Genomic DNA, 23,396 nt, shown 5'->3' on the forward strand with positions numbered 1-23,396 from the left:
TTTTAATCCTTCTAGTACAGAGTTTCAGACATAGTGATCTTGTGCTTTTTTGTGATCGTGAATTTGATGAATTGCACAGAAAATGACTTTTGGAATGAGATAATGAACATGCCTATTGGTTTATTCATTCTCATGAAGTTAAACAATTAAATAATATTGTGATTTGTCCTTATAGAATTAACAATAACACAGTAACAAATAGATTTTCTGATGTTGGCCCAGATTCCATTTCTTGTGGGGCATGTTCAAATGGCAAGTGACACTGTCTGAGTCAGAATATCCTGCAAATTATGAAAAATGTGTGATTTATATATTGTTTCTGTGCCAATATTGCATGGCAAAAGTGCATTTTGCTATTAAATGGTTCATTTTAATGTTCTCATGATCTTGTTCATGAACATGCTTTGCTGTTGTTCTTGTTTCTACAGTAACTATTTTGTGAACAATGTTTTGCACCTACAGTCTTGTACTTGTGGAAATGAGTCCTTACTTTATCAATATGTGTACCTCTTCTTAATAGTGTAAAATGCAGTGCCCTTAAAGAAAGATTAAATCATAAATATGTTTAATAACATTGCAAAGATGTAAGTTCGCAGCTTTGAATAGTCAAACCACATTTATGAAACATGATTTATGTTAAGTGTTTTTCACAAAATCTGGTAGATTGATATGGTATAGTTGAAACAATTTTAAATTGTCTATTTGTTAAAGTGGCAGAAATAGAAACAGGAAACCTGCATCAATAAATTGTAAATACTCCTATTTCTAATTTATATGTTTATTACGATCTTGCAGAAACTTCCTGTTATTTTGCCTTTTACCTATTTCAGGCACACAACCAGAGAATGAGAAAGATACTAGTGTTAATGAAGTGATTAGTGTTCATCAAAGTCCTTCGCTGCCTAGTGCTCATCAAAGTCCTTTGGTGCCTAGTGTTCATCAAAGTCCTTTGGTGCCTAGTGCTCATCAAAGTCCTTTGCTGCCTAGTGTTTGTCAAAGTCCTTTGGTGCCTAGTGTTCATCAAAGTCCTTTGGTGCCTAGTGCTCATCAAAGTCCTTTGCTGCCTAGTGTTCATCAAAGTCCTTTGGTGCCTAGTGTTCGTCAAAGTCCTTTGCTGTCTAGTGTTCATCAAAGTTCTTTTCTGCTGTCCCCATTAAGTTCAGATATCCCTGAGCATGCAAGTCCATCGAGCATTGCTTCATCAAGAGAAAACAGCAACATTTTTGTAGAGAAGGAGCAGAAAGCTTCATTTTCAATCATTGATGCAGTCTCAAGTGCAATAGAAAACAACCCAGATCGAAAAGCTTCTGTGGAAGAAATCTGTAGCTACATGCGGCAACAGTTAGGGGTTGAAACGAGTGAGGACAAGGTCACTGAAGCTTTGAAAGGTGCAGGCCGGTTCCAGACAGTTTCAGAGCTGCGTGGTGAAGGCTGGCTTACATTTTGGACTCTTGGTAAGTTTTTCTTTACAAGTACAGTTGAGACTGCTTTATATGTAACTCAGTTCTGCGTAATTCTGTTTTATATGTAAATTACTGTAGGACCCGGCAAAATATAATTTAAGAACGTGTTAATTAAAGCTTATTTATATTTATACGTAATTCTGTGTTACACATACTAATTTTCATAAAATACAATTGATTTGTATGTAACCAAGTTACAACAATGTCACAGAAGTATACATTCTTGTTGTTACAAAAACATAAATCCGAAACAGGTTAGGCAGACATGGCAGTGGTCGGTCTCAAGTGCAAGAAGGACGAGTGCAGCACAGTGGTGTCACGAAGAAGGCAAGGAGAGGTGGCATGAAATCAGTGGAGAAAGATTTGTTGTTCAGAACACAATAGCAATTTTATTTTGTACGGAGTCGTGATACCAAAGTACACATGTTAAAAAGATGCCGATAGCAGAGGTTTGCTGTGTTCCATAATAAAAACAGAACAGCGGTTCCTTCAGTGAAAATCTTCAGTTGCTACTGGTCGGCTATGGAAAACAGAAAGAGGAAAAGTTTCTTGCTTGACCAGAAAGTAAAATTTATACGGGAAGTGGACCCTAATCGACATAAAACTATTAAAGAATCGAAGAATACTTAAGAATCAAACTTTTAGATTCACTAATTTAACACTTTATGACAGAAATAACCTGTATGATACTTATGTTGTAACTCAAAATAGATGCAATTACAGTATTTTAATAACGATATGACATGTTATCTAAATCTGATTTGCAAGTAATTCTCAGTTATACATATTTTTTTCTCTTCACCTTGACATATGTATAACTTAGGTTCAACTGTATTCCTTCTTACAACAATAAAATATGTTTGGTTTCTGTGCACTACACTCATGAATAGAGGCACATATTTTTGGTAAATAGAAAAGCAAAATTTCAGGTTCAAAAGCAGTAAATAAAAGAAATTTTTTGTGTTAAAGCGGTGAAAAATTGGATCAAATGTGGTATATGAAATGACATTTTGGTTTTAAAATTGTGAATATAAAATCTAAATTTGATTTAAAAGCTGCACTTATTGCACAAAATAAACATATCCCTTGTAATAGCACATTTATGTAGTTACGAGAGTATTAAGTTTATTGCTGTACATAGGGGTCCATTTTTGCTTCCCAAATAATTACAGCAGGATTTATCAATTTTCCGTGCATTACATAACTCTCAGAAATTGTCACATCGGTAAATAAAATCTAAATTCCATGTGTAAGAGTTTATATTTCTCATTTGACAGTCCATTTCACATTTTGTGACAAAACTGGGTAGGAAAATTCACCTCACACCTTTCAGAAACATGAAAAATTAACATTACAATGTATTATTTCACATTTTGTGTTTTCGTCAAAAACGAAACATGCATGCCTCTACTCATGAACCAAAAAATCAAGCTCACTATTATAGCAGCCATTTTCTGATGCCGTATAGTGTTGTGATATATAGCACTTGGAGTTTGTTATGAGTTGTGTCATGTTGAACAGGATGACAAAGAATGTATTGAGATTACGCCAGAGTCGTGAGTGGTCATTGCCCCACTTCTTAAAACGAGTATTTTTGTTAAGGTAGTTAATTTTACATACTTTTCAATTTGGCTGTGAGTCAAATGTTATTGATCTTCATGGTTAATGTGGATTTATGGTGAACATTTTCATGTTTTAGGTCGCGGCAAGAAAAAAGTGGGAGATGGAATTCTGTCTCAAAGTGTAATACTTGAGCCAATTCCAAGACATCAGGAACAATACATTCAGCTGTGGGATCCAGATAAGAAAGTAAGTCTACATATGTAATACATTAGAAATTATTTTTACTAAGGGCTGAGCTGATACCACTTTGACTGATACATGCACTGATACTGATGCTCGTGTCGGAGTATGTGAGTATGTATACTCCTCACCTTAAATTGAATATTTTAAATAGTGCGTGATACACAGTTTAATTGAATTAAATTATAATTTTTGGGTGCATTGGAATCACACAGACACTTTACACTGTTAATACATTTGTGTGTGGGTGATGAGAGGCGGTAATACATAAGGTTGAAGTAGAGAAAACATCTACTTGTACTCTTGAATTTTTCGAAAGTTTTCCTTAAAAAGCTGGAATTATACTTGAATTTTGTCATGGTGTTAGAGTGGCCACCCTGTATAAGCTCTGTTTAATTCTGGCCAATAGCCTTGATGAAAGAGGTTAAAGATTTATCAATTATCGTCACTAATCAGTTTATATTGAAACAGACTGCAAGCAAGAAGATAGAAATTTAAGTTAACTATACATTGTAATTAGTTCAAAAGGGGAAGGAGTGACTGAAATACCATTATACCACTGCTATAAACATAGAGATAAGAAAGATGGTTCATGTATCTGAAAATATATGTTATCTCAGTTTATTTTACTTTTAGGTTGTGTCTAGTTTAAGACCAGAACAACCAGAACTTAATGAAAGATTTTCCGAAAGTGGTCCTCCAGTTTTGTTGCCACCAGTACAACCAGAACTTAAAGAAAGATTTTCCGAAAGTGGACCTCCAGTTTTGTCGCCACCAGTACATAGAAGTGCAATTTTGGGACCACATGTTTCAAGCAGCATGAGAGCAGTCCATGAAGAAACTTATCCTAGTGCACAGCAAAAATCAACTCTTCCTTCTAGTGAAACTATATACATAAAGTAAGTAAACCCATGGGACAGGGTTTAATTTTCATAAATACACTTCACATACAGTCAACTCTCGATTCTACGACTCCGGATATAACGACCCTCTCGAAGTAACAACCCTTTTCCCAGGAACCGTGAAAAATGTGGAAAAAAGTTGAAAAATTGATGGAAATCGGCCAAAAAATACTTTCTTTTTTTTCACTCGTTCTATTCACACTCATTCCCTTCCCTACCACTCACAAGTGGGTCTGATCTAAAAATAGACACCACCACACCAAGCTTGAGTGATATATCCAATAGCACTTGACCTCTACCCTCCCCTTCCTCAAGCATGCCAATGTTACCCTGCACCCAAAGGCCGCTACCCAACACGCTAGGCTTGTTTTGCCATTGAGATTTCGTTTGCTCTTGGATACGCAAGAAGAGAAGATCGAATGAATGTGCTTGGATGTTATTTTAAATCGACCTTGACCTGTTTCCTCTTTCATCGATAAATACACCACCTTGAGAAATTAGACATAAGATCACAGGAATGTTCCAAAATACAGATGCGTGGTGCCTGGAAGTCTGGGACCATCTGTCCAGCTCTGACCTAAATTTCAACAGGTTCCCGTGAATGAGCAACTCTTGGCCTTGTAGCCGACAACTTCCAGTAACCACTTTCATTCAAAACACGTTCTTTGTTTCCTGTAACACTTCATAAAAAAGCGAAACTGTTAGAAATAATCAAACCCACATAGGCCAACTAAAGATCATCAACCCGCTTAATGATTTGTCATCCAGCTTCTGCAAAAGTTTACTTTGATCTTATGTGCATCATAACTCCCGTTTCCCACTTCATATGTTTTTCTAACTGTGCCGATGTCATAATATTTGCCAAAAAAGTGTTCCATTGGCTGAGTGGCTTCTCTCTCTCTTGCCTCTCAGCAAACGTGTAGGGGGGGGGGGGGGGGCAGCGATGATGATTGTTTCAAGCACGAGGTGATTACAGGCCCCTCTTCCTTTCCTTGACGTCTAAAATGGGGCAACCAGTTCTGGATACATTCTTGAAAACAAACAAAAACCATAGGACAAGTAAAAAAAAAAAGCGAGCACCCCTCCCTTCCCAGCTTATTCTCCACCACTGGTGTACATGGTAATGTCAGAGAGGCAATGTGGTAATTGCAGAATTCAGGTCCTTTTTTTTTTTTTTTTAAATGCTATTCACTGCATAGGAAATCTCCTATTTTGATATCTGAAAATGCGCAGGTTTCAGTTCATTTTATGCTGATGGGCTAATCGGGACTATACAGTTTAAAGTGAAATCAAATTCCAAACCCAAATGATTATCGACTGCGACGCTGTTTAATGTGTCCTAGAATATGCACTGGGTGAAAACAGATCGCAAGTTGTGTGTTTCCTTTTTTGAGCCTGGATAACAATGCAAGTCGAGGAAGGAGTTTGGACTGCTCCCATGAATGGGGGAAGGGGGTGACTAGGAAGTTGGTTGAAGCAAAGAAAACATGACTTTTTTTACGATGTATTTTACACAGCCGAACCAGAATGAAATTTACAGCCCCGCCTTTTTTTTTTCTGGTGCCTAGAAAGGTTGTGTTGTTTCTCTTAGAGATCTTATCTTAGCAGTTAATCCTGTAACAGACAATGCTCCAGTAGACCCGTATAAAAGCCAACATCCATTCTGCCTGATTATCTCCTGACTTTTGCTGGTGCCAGTGTGACTGGTGTCAAGATTCTTCGAGTATTGCTTGCAATAAGCGAGAGATTGTTTTGTTTTCCTTTCCATAGGTCTCAGTGCAAACGGGTTTCTCATGAACTAGAATTGTAAGAATTTCCTGGAAGAGCAACGACTGTGCACAATTGAAAGAAAATAACATTATTTTAAATCCTTTTTTTGTGAAAACGTTTTCATGTTCTATTATCCTTCTCACAACATGCATCCTGTGCATAACAGGTTGTATAACTACTAGGATAAATGGTGTTACCGTCTCCTAGGAATCTTTGTGTTCATTTGAGCTCCATTTAAGCTGAAAATTGGTGCAAATTCCAATAACGACCCCTTTGAAATAACGGTCCTTTTCCCGGGAACTGTGAAAGGTCGTTGTATCGAGAGTTGACTGTACTTTGAACACTCACTTGTTTTCTACGTACTTGAACACACTGGGTTATATATCAGCTGATACATGCATCTAACTTTATTAGTAAAATTACTGATAATTTTACCAGTCTGATGTAATTATTTATTAACAATTTAGTGCAACAAAGTTTGTCATTTTGTTACTATTTTTATAAATATAAGGGTATAATTTGTATACCCTGTTTTTATAAAGTATATCTAAATATGCAGTTACATTTTTAAAGGTGAAACTGATTGCACTCACGTAGTTACAGAAATTATGTAGAGAGGTTAATGGGCCATTCATGTTCTTGAAGAAATATTTGCAATTTTATATTGGTATTTTGCACACATTCCAGTAAAGAGGATGATAAATTGATTCCTTGTGTAGTCATTGATATTGATATCAGGTAAAAAACAGAAAGGAATATTGAATGGTTGTGCATGCTATTCAAAATGAATTGATTAAAATTACAGAATAATCTTGATTCTACAACTTCGGTAATAGCACCCCTCTCGAAGAAACAGTCCTCCTCTATGGCCGTGCGGTCTAAGGTGCTGTGCTTTGGACTACGACTGTGGGACAGCATGAGTTCAAGCCTGCCTGGGTTCAGTCTCCAGGTTCTCGGCCTGTGTATAGGACTGGAAATTGGGGAGCTACGAGTGAGTAGCGTAACCCGGTCTCAGAAATCTCCTATAAGGGCTGGGGGTTTGACATGCTGACCCCTACATCACCTCATTCCCAATTGAAGATCTCCACACCTCTAGGTAGGATTGTGGGAGGGAGTCTTGGAGTTTGGAGATCGGCCTAGGCCCTTCAAGGGCTGTCGAGCCACAGGTGAAGTAACAACACTTTCCCCAGGAACTGAAAAATTGGGAGGGGGGAGGTAATGTTGAAAATTTGAAGGAAATTTTCCGAAAAATACATATATTGCATCTATTTTGCTCGCTGGCTTTGTTGTGATTTCCTGCTGTGGTGTGATGTTAGTGGTGGTGTTGTAACTGCATTGTTGTAAAGAATACTCTCACATAACAGGTATCTATAATCAACATGCAGTCTACTCTACTGTTGCAAAGCCGCTTCAATTGAACAATACAATTACAACACCACCACTAACACACATTATTGTAATTGAGAGAATGTCTACTGTTAAAACAATAATGTTTTATTTACAAATAACTTATAATTTTCCAGTGCACAATTAGTGCATTTTGTGTTTGTTTAAAGAAAAATTGTTGTCATCTTTGGGCATCTACCCCTGTAGGGTATCACTTGAAGCATGAGGGGCCTAATTTTGCCATGAGAGCTGTTCGAAAATGGCCAAAGTACAATTTGACCCAATTTTTTCACATAGGGATTGAGGATATAAAAATCAGTCCAAATTCCAATAATGACCCCTTCGAAATAATTACCCGTTCCCAGGAACCATGAAAAGTAGTAGAATTGAGAGTTGACTGTAGGTATATTTTATTCTCTACAATGCCCAGAAGCTTCCAAAGTAAAATAGCTTTAATTTATTTTAGCACCAATGCACCATTTCATACGTTATTTCTCTAATGTGTTTTCCTTTCTCGCATCCTTGACACAAACCTCATGATACAGATTTTGAGGTACCTTCAATTCATAAGGCATCTTCCTCCTCCTCCACTTTAAGCTCTAGATCGACTTCTATTATCAATCACCGTTCCTCCACCCAAAACTCTGATTTCACAGTTGCCATCCACACCAACAGCCATAATACCACCTTCAACAACTGTTTCCATGTTGCCATAATCCATCTTTTACCCCTCACTCAGACACGTCTATCCGCAGGCGATGGGATGGGCCTATATATCAGGCATGTACGCCACTATACCCCCCGGACTTAACCTAGCCAACCAATAACCTTTTCCCTTCTTCCCCGAAACCACCCACCCTATGCAGTAAACACTGGTGAAAGTACCGTATATTTGTTTCCTATCGTCTTTCTCTGGCAAAACATTGTACCAACGCTACAGTTAGTATTCTGTGCTCCTACTCTTCATTATTCTGTGAACCATTTCTTCTCCGTTAAAAATGTGGCCTAGGTCACAAAATATCAAACTTTTTTCTTTAATGTGGTAAGTGTTTACTGTCTCCTTCTTCATTTTTGTATGTATGTGTGTATATATATATATATATATATATATATATACATACATACATACATACATACATACATACATACATACATACATACAAAAATGGCATAGGAGATGGTAAACACTTACCACGAAAAAGTTTGATATTTCGAGGTTGGTAGTCCGTGTAATACAAAAGTACCCACTTTTCAAATGATTCATTTCATTTCTCAGAATTTAGTATGTGTGCAAATGTTATGTTTTCTTTCTAATGCCTGGGACAGTGACCTCTCCCTTCCTCCAGTTCACTGCATTGATTGAACGTAATGGGTTCCTTGTCCATGTAGGATAAATGTAATTTGTGGTTAGGAGCTCTATACCCACATGAGCACTCTCATAATCTACCACAATTTCATTTTTTTCTTAAAAATATGGGGTGTGGGTTACTCAAGTAAATACAATGCATATGTATACTTTCATATTTTGACCATTTTTGACATTTTCAAACCTTTTCAGAAACTACAAATTTGACCTTTGTGCATAAAACTTTCAGTAGCATTGTGACATTACTTGCACTGTAAATTCACAATAAAAGTATTGAAACATAATGCACGATTTAGGAGGAGCATGGGTGGGGTGGATGGGCAAAGAAAGACAAGCCATCTATTTAGTGACCATGATAACATGTTTCTGCAGCTAGAAAACCTGACAGACTGAGTGAAATTGAACAATGTGTGTCAAGATGGTGAATCAAAAACTGATTTTCCTCATGTTGCATGCATTCTTTATACCATGGTCTATTTTTCCCCAAAACTGTCTACAACGCATTTTCGGAGTATATGGAACTAAGCTCAGTCATTGTATGATAATTCGTCGGTCCGCAATTTTGCAGTAAAAGTTTTAAAATTATATTTCATAGTTTAGGAGAGGAGTGGTGGTAAAATTGCGAACATACATTTTGCCATAAATGTAAAGCTTTTGGGTTGCAATTTTTAGAGTTACAAGATAACTTAAAGGATTGGTGTCATATTGTATTTGAGAAAAAATTGTCACTATGTTTAAAGATTGTGGTCGACAGACTGATTTAACATGCCTTGCGAGAGCTTTAAGTTACGCAAATATTTGAGGTTAGATTTTCGTAGATTAAGAAAACCAAGTCTCTGGTATGTTATTTTCCTGTAGTTTACGCTTATTACAAGCATAAGAAAACAGTTTTCCGTTGTGACGTTTCAGGAGAACAAATGCTCCCTTCATCAGACATCTATTTTCATTTTGATTAAAGATACAGTTATAACAATGGTTATCAATTTTTTAAACAAAAAGGATGCGTTATATAATGGATGTTGTGGATGTTACATTGTTGTAATATAGCAACTTAACTGTGAAAAGAAGCAGTCTGTTTTATTTTTATTTCAGATAAAAAAAATTTGATCACATTATTTTTTTATTTAAAATTATGAATCCCAAATATCATCAGGTAATTCAAATTCATCATTGTTTTCACAGAGTCTCTTGATGTTTTCTGTTACATTAAAGTTTAAAGATGTTGGCTTACTCCATTTGTGAAAAACAAAACTCCATACTGGATCTATGTTACCATTTTCATTATTTAATTTATTCCAGTGTTCTTCTGCAATGAACGAAGCTTCCCAGACATTCAACTCTATGTTTCCCATCAATCTTTTTAAAATCCTTCTCTTTTTAATCAAATGCTTTTCTTCGTTGATGTGAGTTGACAAACCTGTTCTTGGGTTTTGATTTTTAATGTTCAAATCGTGTTTGTGCCATCTTATTGCCATTTTCCTTGCTGTTTGTCCTACATAATCCTTTGAACATGAACAACTTATATTATATATCCCTGTGGTTTCCACATCTGGTAGAGAGTTTCTCATTTTGAATTCATTAAATGTACATTCCAAACTTCTTGCTGATGTAAAAACAATTTTGAAATTAATTTTATGTGATAATCCCTTGTGGAATGGAATGCACACAAATTTCTGTCAAATTTCATAGCTATGTTAGGACATTACTTGAGCTTGAAGTTTTTAATAAAAACTCTGTAATATAGTGTGTGGTTTAGGGGTGGGGGAAAGTCACCAATTTTGAGACCACGATATCTGTAGCAAATTTAGAGTTCTTAAGCTGAAATTCATGTCGCAAATAGATACACCCAGGGAATGATTTTATTCTGCATTTGCATTTGTTCAAAGCATTTCAAGATAGTTGATGAAAAATTGATTTTTTATATTGTGAGGTAGCTCCAAATTCTGATGACACTTTCAAATATCTGCCTAAACTACATTTTTGGACATTTAGGAAAGAGACTAAAATATTTTAAGGCATTTCTAACGCTATGCTTTAAAAAATATATATATTTTAAATATAATGGGGTCCAAATTGGGGTCACTAATGTTTTGTTCATGGGAACTGTTAGTTTCATAACATCCAGATATTTTGGGGGATGGATATTGTATTCATTTGGATGAAATCAGTGAAGACAATTAAATATGTCAGCCTTATAATTTTGGCATGAAAGCACATTCAGAGGATATGGGGGGGTAGGGCCTGACATATTCTTGATCTCTACCATTTTGGAGGTGATGTGATCACAACCAAACCCCCCCCCCCCTCCCCCAGAACCTTTTGATTTGAGGCTGGGTGAGTTCCAGAGCTGCTTTATGGAGGGACAAGACCAGAAAAATTCCGACCTTAGATCACCCACTCCAAGATTCGATCTTCTGCATGGGCAGTCGAACAGCCTGTTTACTTTTTTTTTTTTTTTTTTTTACATTTGTAATAAAAGTAATACCCCTAAGCAGTAGTATCCCCCTTTTCCTCTCTATTTTCTTAATTTTCACACACATCAATTTCCTCTATTTACTCCGTATTTTCAATGGGAGAAACAAACATCCATTTCCAAACCAGGATTTGAACCCGGGACCCATGGCATTGCAGCGTGCTGTGCTAATCACTCTGCCAACGGATCTATCAAGTATTAGTATAGTATTGCAAATGCACAATACTGGGAACTGATCATAGATCTATTAACTGTTACGCCATCCAGCAAGAGTAGAATCAAACTGTTGGCCAAATTTTTCAGAACATAGTATTTTAGATAATTTAATAATTTGTCCCGCACTGTGGCTGTGCGGTCATGCTTTGGGCTCCGGCTATGGGACGTGTGCAGGTTTGTCTCTCCTTGGGGAAACGTAACCGCTTTTCTCCTGAGATTTTGGCCTGCGTATGAGACTAAAGTGTAAATCACCAACCCTGAGACCTTCTGTAAACAAACGGTCCCACCGATTCGATGTATCACTTCGCGTCAGCTGATTCATGACCGCAATCATCTGCTGTTACACTCATAGTTCGCCGCACCTATTCATTTTATATAAGAGCCTCTGAATGTGAGAACCCGCTCTCAAAACATCAGACGAATATGCAGCTGCATACATTGTTACTCTCCCGGTCATTCTCTCTTTCAAGACCCTTAAAACTGCAGACACTGACACACCACTGCACTGGGATACCAACTTAACCACTTCATTTACTGGTTTCTCAGGATATCACTGACAGAACGTTACATAAATATTGAGTAGAATGTGTTTCTCACACACCCCTTTTCAAAGGCTGTCCTTGCTGGTGTTTTCAAAACATACTCTGAGAACACTGAGACCTTCCTGCTTGCATAGAACTCGGCATGTTATTTTTCTAAGGATAAGTCAGGCAATATTACTAAGTTGCACTACTTCCTTGCTGTTCACATGATTATTTTTAAAAACTAACCAATGTTATAAAATAGCATTATGTACACAAATCTCTAAGCTCATTGAAATTTACAATGCATATTACTAGAAAATCTTCACACTTACCTTGCCTTGCCATGTCACCAAGTTATTTTACGAAGTACACTATATTTGGCGGAACAAAAATCGTTATTAGGATGCTTGTCAAAGTTTCCAACCGCAATAAACTTACCAACTTTCTTTGTCTTGGTTTGATCATCATCATCAATATATTTATTGGACGTACAGCATTGCATATGCCTGTTACATATTTTATTTACATAAGATACAATTTACATACAATCTACAAACAAATTTCAAATACACTCCTATCTATAGCATCCTTAGAAATATACATTACCATGTTATATCATTTTGTCTAAAAAAAATGCAAGTAAAATATATTCAATTCACATGCAAGAAAGAAGCCAAATTTATGGGAAATAATTACTGGTGCAAAGAGTTAACCATAAAGGCGAAGCAATAAGTAAAAAAAGAAAGAGCATTGGGTTTAAAGTGAGACGTCATTTGCGGCAGCATATCCCATACTACAAATTGGCCGCTGTTTTACCTTACGTAATGAATCCTGTAACAACGCTGGATTTTCGTGTGGATTATTTTACTTCTATGAGTTTGCAATGCTTTCTGCATGCAGGTGGTTTTGTTTACAGAAGGTCTCAGGGTTTGTGATTTGAACTTTAGTGAACACTCACCATCATGATTAATTTGGGGACCTACAAATGAGTAGCATAACCCAGTCATGAAAACGTACAACGATGACTGGAGGTTCATTGTGCTGACCACATGCCACACCGTAACTGGTTGCATAATCTTCCACCTCAGAGTTGGATCAGGTGGGAGTGCGGCCGGCTGTCGTTAGGTAGGCCTGGGCCCTCAATGCTCTGTTGCGGGATGGGTTATGTATGTTTTTTGTTTAATCATTTCAAAGTGTGAGACCTTGATTGTCAATTCTTAACTATGTTAACAGAAAACATTAAATAGTTTTTGATTCAATGAACTAAAACAATACAACTTGAATGTTCCAATATATTAGAATGAGAGAAACATGTATTTCATTTTTAAAAAATATATATTTGTAGACATAACCTGAAAAAAAAAACAGTTTTGCCCGGGTTTTATCTGGGAAAAAAAAAGAAACCACCCAGAAAAACCAGGCAAAGTGTCAACCCTGACTTTGTTCCATTGTGGTGGTCAGAAGCATGCCGAACACGAATTTTGTGTAAAAATTCGATTTTGTTTTTCCTCTTCTTCCTCCTTTAACTCTCATTATATTGATAGGTAAAAAATATATATATATAAATTTCACCTCCACTAAGAGTCTTGTCCAAGGGGAAAACAAGTGATTTCATCTTACTGCAATTAGGTATCTTGTTTCAATTTATTTTGTACATTGCAGCAATTTTGAATAGTGCCCACTCAAAAGTTCTCATCCAGGGAGGCTCCCATCCACTAATGTTTAACATTTGATGTAAAAAAAATGTCATGTTGTGCTATGGCTGAACTATTATATGATGGGCCTTAGATGTCAAATAGAACCTGAGACCACAATTCATTAACTCAAATTTTGATACAAACTTTATGTAGTATACCACTAATAGTGCAGTAACCTGATGCTTTGAGCTGAAACATCTTTATTTTTACTTTCATTAGGCAAGAAGCAGAAGAGAAAAGTACAAATCATGGCTTAAGTGATAACTTAATGTGCGGTATTTGCAAAAGACTTTTCCCAAATCATCTAATATTGAATATGCACAAAAAAGTACATCTGAGCATCAAAAATGAAAAGGACAGCTACAACGCAAACGACAGTGGCAGCAATGACAACTTGCATCTCAACATAAATAATGAGCATACAGATCTTCATGGAAGAAGGGAAGATATGAAAGTGCGAGGTATGTTCTATACATTGAACATAGTATGGGCAATTATCTTAAAGATGCTTCGTGAGTTAGAACTAAAAAGAACATATAAACATATGTGTATATATATATATCAAACAGATGGAAATATTTATTCCTTCATTCAATTGAGTCGTTTTGTTGTTAATATCATGATGTTTTGGTTCTTGAATTTTGAAATGAAGGATATCTATTTTTCGATGCAAATCAAGATTACGTATATTTTTGTTTAATTTGTTCTTGGCTGTCTATGTGAAGTGTAGTGTAACACATTTCATTATTTCAAGTATTTATTATTTGTCATTTACAAGAAAGGAAAACCAGCCGAGCTGTTCAAAAATTTTGTGTGGAATATAGTGAGAGGAACTTCAGTTGTTAAGAAGTATAAATTACATCGTATCTTCAGGAAAGAAATATATATAACGTAATTCATGATGAATGCAGTAATCGTGGTTTGAGTATTACCTACGTGAAGTTTTGTATTTTCGTGTTGGACAATTTAATAGTTATTTCCAATTAATTTCGAAGGCTCACTGCCTTCATTCACTAATAGTAGGTCGTCTAGAGTGGAAATGGTAGTGTGTCACTCCACATCGATACTTCACCCAACCGTCTCTATCATAGAAGACACCATCAAAGAAACCCATGCTATCATTCAACAGAAACCAGCACTGAACCTGGATAATGGACAGGCATGCCCGACTTGGCACCCCATCCTCTGAAAAATCCCTGACCCTCTCCAGCCGCGCGAAGAACAGGAACTACACCACACCGAGCAACACAATGCAGCAGACAGCCCAGCCCCCTAACCACCACCCAACAATGGAAAGCAGACGACGCAAGCCAGGAAACACACCAGTGCTGCCAAATGGGAGAAAATGCAACTACCGCTGCTTGGGAACTAACAAAGAAGTGATGCCATCTCCACTTCAGATGCCATACCCTTAGTGAATGAAGGCAGTGAGCCTTCGAAATTAATGAGAAGTAACTATTAAATTGTGCAACGCGGAAATACAAAATTTCACGTAGGTAATATAATGTAATGTTGGTGTATATATATACATATATATTACACACACTCACACACACTCTCTCTCTCTTTGAAATTGTTTAATAAATTTGTGTAATTTTGAAAAATTTTAAATGTACTTATCAAAAGTGGTTGTTATTCACTTCAATATACACTTGTAAAACTGTATTTGAATGCCAAAGTTATAAGTTTTGTAAATTTTTGTATTTATGTTTCAGGCATAAGCTCACCACATCCACCTCACGAGAGACGTTCATCATTCACACAGGTAATACAATTAATAAATATTAATTTCAGAGTAATTCTGTATTACATTGATGTGTTAAAAAGTGCAATGTTATAACACGTTAGGTATTTACAGTGAAACATTGGTTTTAAATTCCTAGATTTTGACCCAGATACATTAAAACAGTATGGTACATTTTTTTTATCTTCAGATATTACGAGGGAGTTTTGATAAGTTTCCAGCCTCGGAGAGAAATAATGGCGCCAGTGTCAAATGAATGTCATTTTATTCAATATAGTTCCCATTTAGGTTGACATACTTGGTACAACATTTCTGCAGCAATTCTTACCCATGGTAATAGAAGGTTATGTCTTGGTCTGCAAACTATGCCTATACTGATATCACTGGAATCCCTAATTCAGACAGATCGGAGGAATAAGGGTAACGGTGAATGCGATCATACTTTAAATCACGAAGTTTCTGCATTGTGATACCTGCCTTGTAGCAAGGAGCATCGTCTTGGAGGAAGAGGATGCCTTTTGAAAGTTTTCCCTGTCTCTTTTCCTTTAAATCTGAATGAAATTTATGCAACAGGGCCACATATTTTTTAGCATTCAAGGTGGTGCCATTTTCCAGATATTCGCTGAGTATTATCCCCTCACAATCCCAAAATATCACACCCATTACTTTTCCTGTAGATTTCCGTCGGTGCCATTTTTGGGCCGTGGTGATCCACTATGGCACCACTGCATGGATTGATATTTTGTCTCAGGATCATACACATGCAATGGAGTTTCATCCACTGTCACTATTCGTTCATTAACACTGGCTGCTCTACGTGAAAAATGGTCCATCAGTGCCTTAGTACTGTCCTTTCTTTTCCGCTTGTGATCAGCTGTCAAGAGTTGGGCACCTACTTGCAGAAAGTTTTGTCACCTCCAATTCTTCATGCACAATGCAATGCACCCGCTCTAAACTGATGCCTACAGTGTCTGCTATACATTGCAGACCAATCCTCCTGTCTGCAAGGATCAGATCATTAACACTATTGACAATTTCCTGTCACTACTGTTCTAGGTCATATTGGCCTTTCCTCATCTTCTGTGCTTGTTCTCCCCCTCCTAAAATCTTTTACCACACCAACAATTTCACTGTGCTGTATGAAGGACAGTCATTTGGCATTGTTTGTATCAATTCATCGTATATTTCCTTAGCACAGCCCGCCATGATTCCAGGAGTCCTGGATTCGAATCCAAACCTGGACATGGGTGTTCATTGTGAGTGTTCCTTCGTCATGTCATCACTCATCCCCATCTTTGTGATTAGCCAAGAGTGACAGAAAAGCATAAAATAAACCAAATGAATCAATACTGTTACAAGCATCGGCATCAGAATCTGTGGGGATTGGTAAGAATATCAGCAACTGGATAGGTATTGGTTCAGAGTGATATAGGTTCAGTCTTGCATTAATGTATAAGCTGACATTTATAGAGTTTATAAATGTCAATTTTTACAGGAGATGGAATCCAACAGTTCTAGATCTGCAGCTGCACCTGACTCTAGAACATCTAGGTCGAGTGTAACTAACAAGTCATTGAGTGAAGTGAGCCGGAGCTTAAGGTCTTCACCTAGTCTGAGAGAAACACCTAGGTCATCTCCAAGATTGAGAGACACATCTGCTTCACCCAGTGTGCCTACTGGAAGCCAGAGGAACACTAGAAGGGAGACTGGAGCAACAAAAGCTAATAAGGAGAAGCCTGCCACCATGAGTAGAGAACTAAAGTTACTATTGAATGAAGAGAGCAGGACAGAAAAGAAGTCTACACAAAGAGAATCAGCAGCTGGAAGGTATGAATTTGTAGTTTCACATTCCAAAATTTGTAAAACCACCTTATATCACTTGTGAAAGTTTTCAAATATTTTAAAGGAAAACTGGTAGACTGATGTGGTAAAATTGCAGTAGTATAATATATACATACAATTAATATTTATTAGCAATGGGATGTGCTTCAAAAACAAGAACAGTTGCAGGTATGGCAGTTATCAGATGACAAGGGTCGCATATTCTGTTTATGAACTTGCTTATGAATATAAACATTAGCCTTGTCACTGTGAAGACTTTTCATTTAATGGAAGAGTCACAGTGTAATTGTTTGCGACAACCATTTATAATGCGCAGCTCTTCATGGATGTATCCAATTAAAATCGTATGCAATGGCATGCAAACTTCTCTCCCTAGACATCACTTTGATTTTGAGCCACCCTGTATACTGATCACATCACCCCCACTCAAGACCGGATCAAGAAAGTGTGGGGCGTTAACCCCACACCCCCTATACACCTTCATGGCGTGGTGCTATGCACAGGGGAGCACTTTACTTGTATATTGATACTTACGTCCAAGTATTTATTTTACATTTTCATTTCTACTTGTTTGCAGGAGTCAACGGAAAAGAAGTATTTCTTATGTGACTGAGACTGCAACAGAACATTCAGGTATGTAAGTTTTCTTGTTGGGAATTTGAATGTATTATTCTGTTTGTATTAATGCTATGCTTAATGATTGAAACTTCTGCATTCATTGTTAAAGCATACATGTAATATGGTATTGTCATGGGCAAGGATAATACCGGTCAACTTGTCCATTGCTATTGATTATTGATTACGGTGAATAACTCCTCATGACTGAAAATACCATTTGAATAGCACACGATATTGTGCTTCAAATGACAGATGTAATTATCTTCATGCATGAAGCATGCTGGTGCAACCATTTAAAAAGTTAGGCAATGAACAGCCTAATTTACTCCCCAGATTACCAGCAAAATCAGGGTGTATACCAGTCTGGAAATCCTAGAAAAGTCAGAGAATTTTTAGTTTTTCGAAAAGTCAGTTTTTTTGTTGTAATTCAGTAAAAGTAACAAACAAATTAGGGCAGCAAAAAAAAATTAATTAATTTTAGAGAAGGTGTGAGTGATATACTGAATATTGTCAGTAGTTAAGTAGAAACTTTTATTAAATGCTCTGGGGGAAATAAGTTGTTTGAACCCTTACTTCACTTTTTGTGCCACTTTTAGCTAATTTGCGAAGATGGGGATGATTGATGATACGATGAAATTGATGAATGGACACTCACAAACATCCATGCCCAGCCCGGGATTCGAACCTGGGACCCCTGGCGTCATAGTGGAATGTGCTAACCACTCCGCCACGTGTCCGGCATGAACCCTTTGTAGCGCTACGATGCCAGGGGTCCTGGGTTCAAATCCTGGCCCGGACATGGATGTTTGTAAATATGTGCATTCATCATATCATCACTCATCCCCATCTTCGCAAATTAGCCAAAAGAGCCACAAAAGGTGAAGTAAAATAAAGCAAATCAAAATAAAAATAAATGAACCCTTTGTCATGTAGAAACCTACTACAATAAGTGGCCATTGGTATTTACTGCTTTCTTGTTCCAGTTTTTTTAGGGGTGTTTGGGTAATAGTTATCTGGAGTAATATATTACTAAATTGTATTATAATTATTTATTATTTGCACTAAAATCGTTATGAATTCATATAAAAAAAGAATTCTTTATTCATCTTTAGTCAATTCATTTCAAGTATTATATAGAAACTCCCTTCCTCTACACAACAGTCAGCTATATGTGAAGTTTATATTCTAAATCTTGGTTAAGTGGTATTCTAAGTGTGAGTGTTTTGCTAAAATATAGTGAACTTCTTCCAGACATATTCATGTACACTTATTGTCCTGAAGATGTGGTCTGGAAAGGTCATGGAATTTTGTTTTTATGAAAGTGTAGACACCTTGAGAATATTCAAAGTAAGATACAAAACATCTTTAATTAAAATTCCCCCTGAAACATTCCTTCTACATGGTCATAAGCTTAGTTTAGGAGTAGCCAAGTTCCATTGAATGAGGAAAATATGTATATTTTTTTTATTTTGGAGAGTAACTGCCCCATTAATAAATGTCAGTCATTTTCATGCTACTATTTTTTTGCAGCGGATTCAGACTCAAAAAAAGCAAAAACTAAGACAGAGACAGAAAAAAGTGAACAAGAGAGGAACAAGGACTTACTTACTCAAAGCATGGCATATGGAAACTTCTGCAATCTGTGGAAGGATAAACTTCAGAAGAGTTGCCCACATTTGTCTCCACAGGAGCTCTTAGGAAGGTAGGAACATTAGGGCATAGTTATTATATCTTAACTCTTTCGCTTCAGGATTTTGGCATGCCGATAAAGCATTTGCTGCGTAGTTTTTTTGCTAGATATTCAGAATTGCATAAATTTGTAAAATAATAATAGTGTAATGATATGACTTTTGCCCCTATAGTTTGAAAAGGGGCCATATCCAGGAGTTACTCTTGGTGTTAGATTTTTATTGTTATTGAAGTGGATACAGTGATATGCCTAAATCGGGAGGGGGTTGGTAGGGCTCATAACCCTCCCTTTTGTCCATCATTCCTAAAAAAAAGAGAGAAAGGGTTAAAAGCAGGAAAGATAGTGAAATGAAGGCTGACTACTAAAAGAAAAGATTGTGTACCCTCACCCACTTTCAAAAATCTTGGGCATGCCTTAGAGCAGATAAATGATCCTTGTTGCCATTATTGTTTGCATACAAACGGCGGTAAACGTTTTTAATTTATTCAGAACCGAATCGAGTTATTTAACGCTTTTTCTTATGGGGCAACTTCTCTCGACACCAGCAGTGACAAGAATATTCAAAATCGACTGCTGTTGCTTTCCATAAGTTACGCATATTGAAGCAAATTGACTGGAGTCACTTGCCGCAGTGAAAGAGTTAGGCCCAGCTGATGCTGATGATAATGTATCAGTACTGTTGCCATTAGTGACATCAATATTGGAAATTATTAATTCAAATTTATTCAGTATAGAGTGAATATTTTTCCAGAGATTGAATACACTCAAGAGTGTGCAATCTGTGCAGGGTTAATTCCTCATGATTTTTTGTAGAGTGAAAGTGGATGATAAACTGACGCCTTTTTTAATATTCTGAATATTTTAAAGGAAAAATATACTAGATTGATATGTAGGGACCTGGTTTTTTTCTCTCTTGTGATTTGGTCTTATTTCTTCCAAAATTCACTTTTTAGAAAACAAGCTGTACATGGAATTAAAATGACAAAAATCCAACTCATTCTAGTATAAAAAAAGGGGGGATTGCCAAATGAACATTTGTGCATGTTCCATGACACTAAGTGAGATACATGTGGCATTGTTTTCTTTCATTTAAAGATAATGGCTGTGATAAAGGATGGTTGGCTGATGATGAAAAAAATAATTAGGGTTAGAAGTACCTTTTAATTTTAAACCATGAAATAGAAAATAACAGAAAAAGGGAAGAACTTGCAAACAAGAAATTAATTTGAGTAAACAATGAAGGTGTTTTCATGTACTGTGAACAACTCATTGTTCAAAGTTGTTGATAATCTCAATGCAACATAAAAAAAATGGTACTTACTTGTGGTAACCCTACTTGAAAAAGTAAAGCAAGTCGAAAGAATAGATAGCTTCAAATTTTCCAATTTGCACTGCATTTTTTGTACATATGAAATGTTGTGAAATTTGCAGGAAAGTGCAAGAATTATGTAAAAAACTAAATTTTTATTCTTACATGACTTACTGCACATTAAAAGAATGCTTAGCATATCATTTTAAACACTTATAACCATTTTTTAGTAATGTTTTGCATTATCATGATTGTGCAAATTAAAAGCCTGTATGGATATGGTATAGTTCCAATGGGATTCTTATATCATATCTTGTTCAAGAAAAGCTATCTGCAGGAATTGATAAGAGTATCATTATCCACATCAGTTCAAAGTGGTATCATCTTAGTCACATAGTAACTTATTCTAAACCAGGGTATCTACACATAAAAAAAAGAGATGAGTGTAATGGCATAATATTCGCAAACAACAAAATCCAAGAATTTTTTTTGCTTTGCAACCTAACTTTTTTTTAAATATATTTTCATGACAGTCCATTGCAATATAAGTTGAATAAAAGTCAAAGTATTTAATCGTGTGTCGTGGTAATTTGCATCAGGTGCAAGTGTGTTCTTACCAGGGACCAAATGCCCATGCATGGAATACTCTATTTTTTTTTTTTTTTTTTTAAGCAATCCCTCACTTGTTCCACAACAGGTTGGATTGTTAATGGCGAACAGGGAAACCAATGTCAGCAAAATATTAATGAAAGGCATAAATGGTAGGAAGTTCTTTACCGTACCGAGTACAAAAATTCCACTGCATAGTTGGTAATGATTTTGTTTTGTGAAAACAAAACACACGGTGAACATGCTCTCAATCTATGAAAAAAGCACTACAAGGCTATGGCAGTATGGTGCATCGGAATCTGGTATTGTAGCATCACCTAAGTCAAACCATGATTAACATTAAACAATTCTGACATGCTTTTGAATAATTTTTTATGTGCTTACAAAGTTGTTTTCAAAGGAGTCCAGATATAACATTTATAACTATTCTGGTTGGTTGAATGTTCAAAAATCAGTTTCAGCTCAACATTAGTTCTAGATATTGTTGGTTCAACCCTAACCTATGGATTTTAGACTATTCCCAAATCTTTTAGTTGATCGGGATCTGACTAACCTCTTGGTTCTCAATATAATCTGTAATTTGGTTTGGTGTTGAAAGCTGTGCATGTGGGGCATAACATTTATTCACTCACCTCATGAACAAGGTTGCATATTTTTGCAGTGCTGTGGAGCTCTCAATATGAAACTTCTAGATCTTTAGAATCCACTAACTTGCCTGTATCCTTGTTCATAGAATTCCCACTATTGTGCATGTGTGTCGCATTCTTCTAGGTGCGATCGATGTGACGAGTTATTCTTTCCCTGTACTGCTTATAATTAGGGTCTGAATTTTTATCTAATTACATATTTATTCCTTTTTAGTAGCCAACTAAAAAATGAGGTGCCATTGAATTATGATGTTAGGAATGACATAAACAAATTTCATGCTATGTATTTTGAGGTATATTACATATGTTCCTTTCAGAGTACATATTTTTACACAAAAAGAGGTATTTGTTCCATTTCTTTAGTTTTCATTAAATAGTGCAGAAAGATTTGTAGGACACAAACATTCTCAATATGATTTCTTAAAAAAAAAAAAAAAAAAAAAAAAATTAAAAAAAGACTAAGGATGGGACAGACTAATCAGTACTCTATTGGTGTTCGAAATAGGCATATTGGTGTTCCACTTTTATCGGTACTATTACTGATAATTTTACCGATCCAATATATCTATAAATACTTTTAATTTAGTGCAATATTCAGCCAATATTATTTTTTCTAGATATAAACATATAATCTCCATGTCCTACTTTTTAAAAGGTAAATGTCTTTTGTATTGCAGTCATCTGATAACATACATTTATTTAAGAAGTCAATGAAACATTGACATTCTTCTAGGACTATTTGAAATTTTGTGTCGGATTGGGAAATTTTATATTGGTACTGTGTTGGTATCAGCCAAATTTCATATCAGTCTATTCCTAAATTAGGCCATTTTTTATGATTTGTGTCAGGTTTCTCACCTTGCTTTCACATAATTTTAACTTAAGTCATAGAAATCATACCACATAAATCAAGCAACCAACCAAGCATCTCCACTATAAAATGTGTCTACAGAAATTCTTTCTTATTTGCAGGTTATTTGATATGTGGAATATGCTTCCTGAAAATGCTAAAACAACCTATTATGTGTGAATTTTGAAGCTGAAGCACCTCAAAAATATAAACACTTTTTTAAATGATATGTGCACGAATTTTTAGAATTTTTATGTATATGTGTGATGTGTTAATAAAGTTTTATAAGAAAAAATGACACTGTTGCAGTGCATTATTTGCTACAGCTAAACTGAATTATCATCTTTCTAGATGTTTGGCCCTGCTTATTATCTGCCATCATTTTGGTTTCATTACCTATGTCCTTGTGGGCATAAGAAGTAAAATTGAAAGCACTAACTTAAAATAAAGGTTTGCTGCAATTTTGAGACCAGTTCAACAAGCACAT

General features: G+C 36.0%; 1 protein-coding gene across 1 annotated transcript in view; it reads left to right on the forward strand.

The window, feature by feature from the left end:
- Positions 1-23,169, forward strand: part of LOC145978521 (uncharacterized) — a 74,135-nt gene extending 50,966 nt beyond the window's left edge. The window contains exons 7-15 of the mRNA XM_083111168.1: positions 831-1,454; positions 3,163-3,272; positions 3,903-4,165; positions 13,820-14,061; positions 15,316-15,365; positions 16,840-17,171; positions 17,764-17,819; positions 19,335-19,506; positions 23,032-23,169. Of these exons, the coding sequence (XP_082967294.1) occupies positions 831-1,454; positions 3,163-3,272; positions 3,903-4,165; positions 13,820-14,061; positions 15,316-15,365; positions 16,840-17,171; positions 17,764-17,819; positions 19,335-19,506; positions 23,032-23,089 (1,907 nt within the window). The 3' untranslated portion in view covers positions 23,090-23,169. The remainder of the gene's footprint in view (positions 1-830; positions 1,455-3,162; positions 3,273-3,902; positions 4,166-13,819; positions 14,062-15,315; positions 15,366-16,839; positions 17,172-17,763; positions 17,820-19,334; positions 19,507-23,031) is intronic.
- The last annotated feature ends 227 nt before the right edge of the window (positions 23,170-23,396 follow it).

The sequence above is a fragment of the Lepisma saccharinum genome, chromosome 1, assembly GCF_977018435.1.
Source record: "Lepisma saccharinum chromosome 1, izLepSacc3.1, whole genome shotgun sequence".
In the NCBI taxonomy this organism is placed as follows: Eukaryota; Metazoa; Arthropoda; class Insecta; order Zygentoma; family Lepismatidae; genus Lepisma; species Lepisma saccharinum.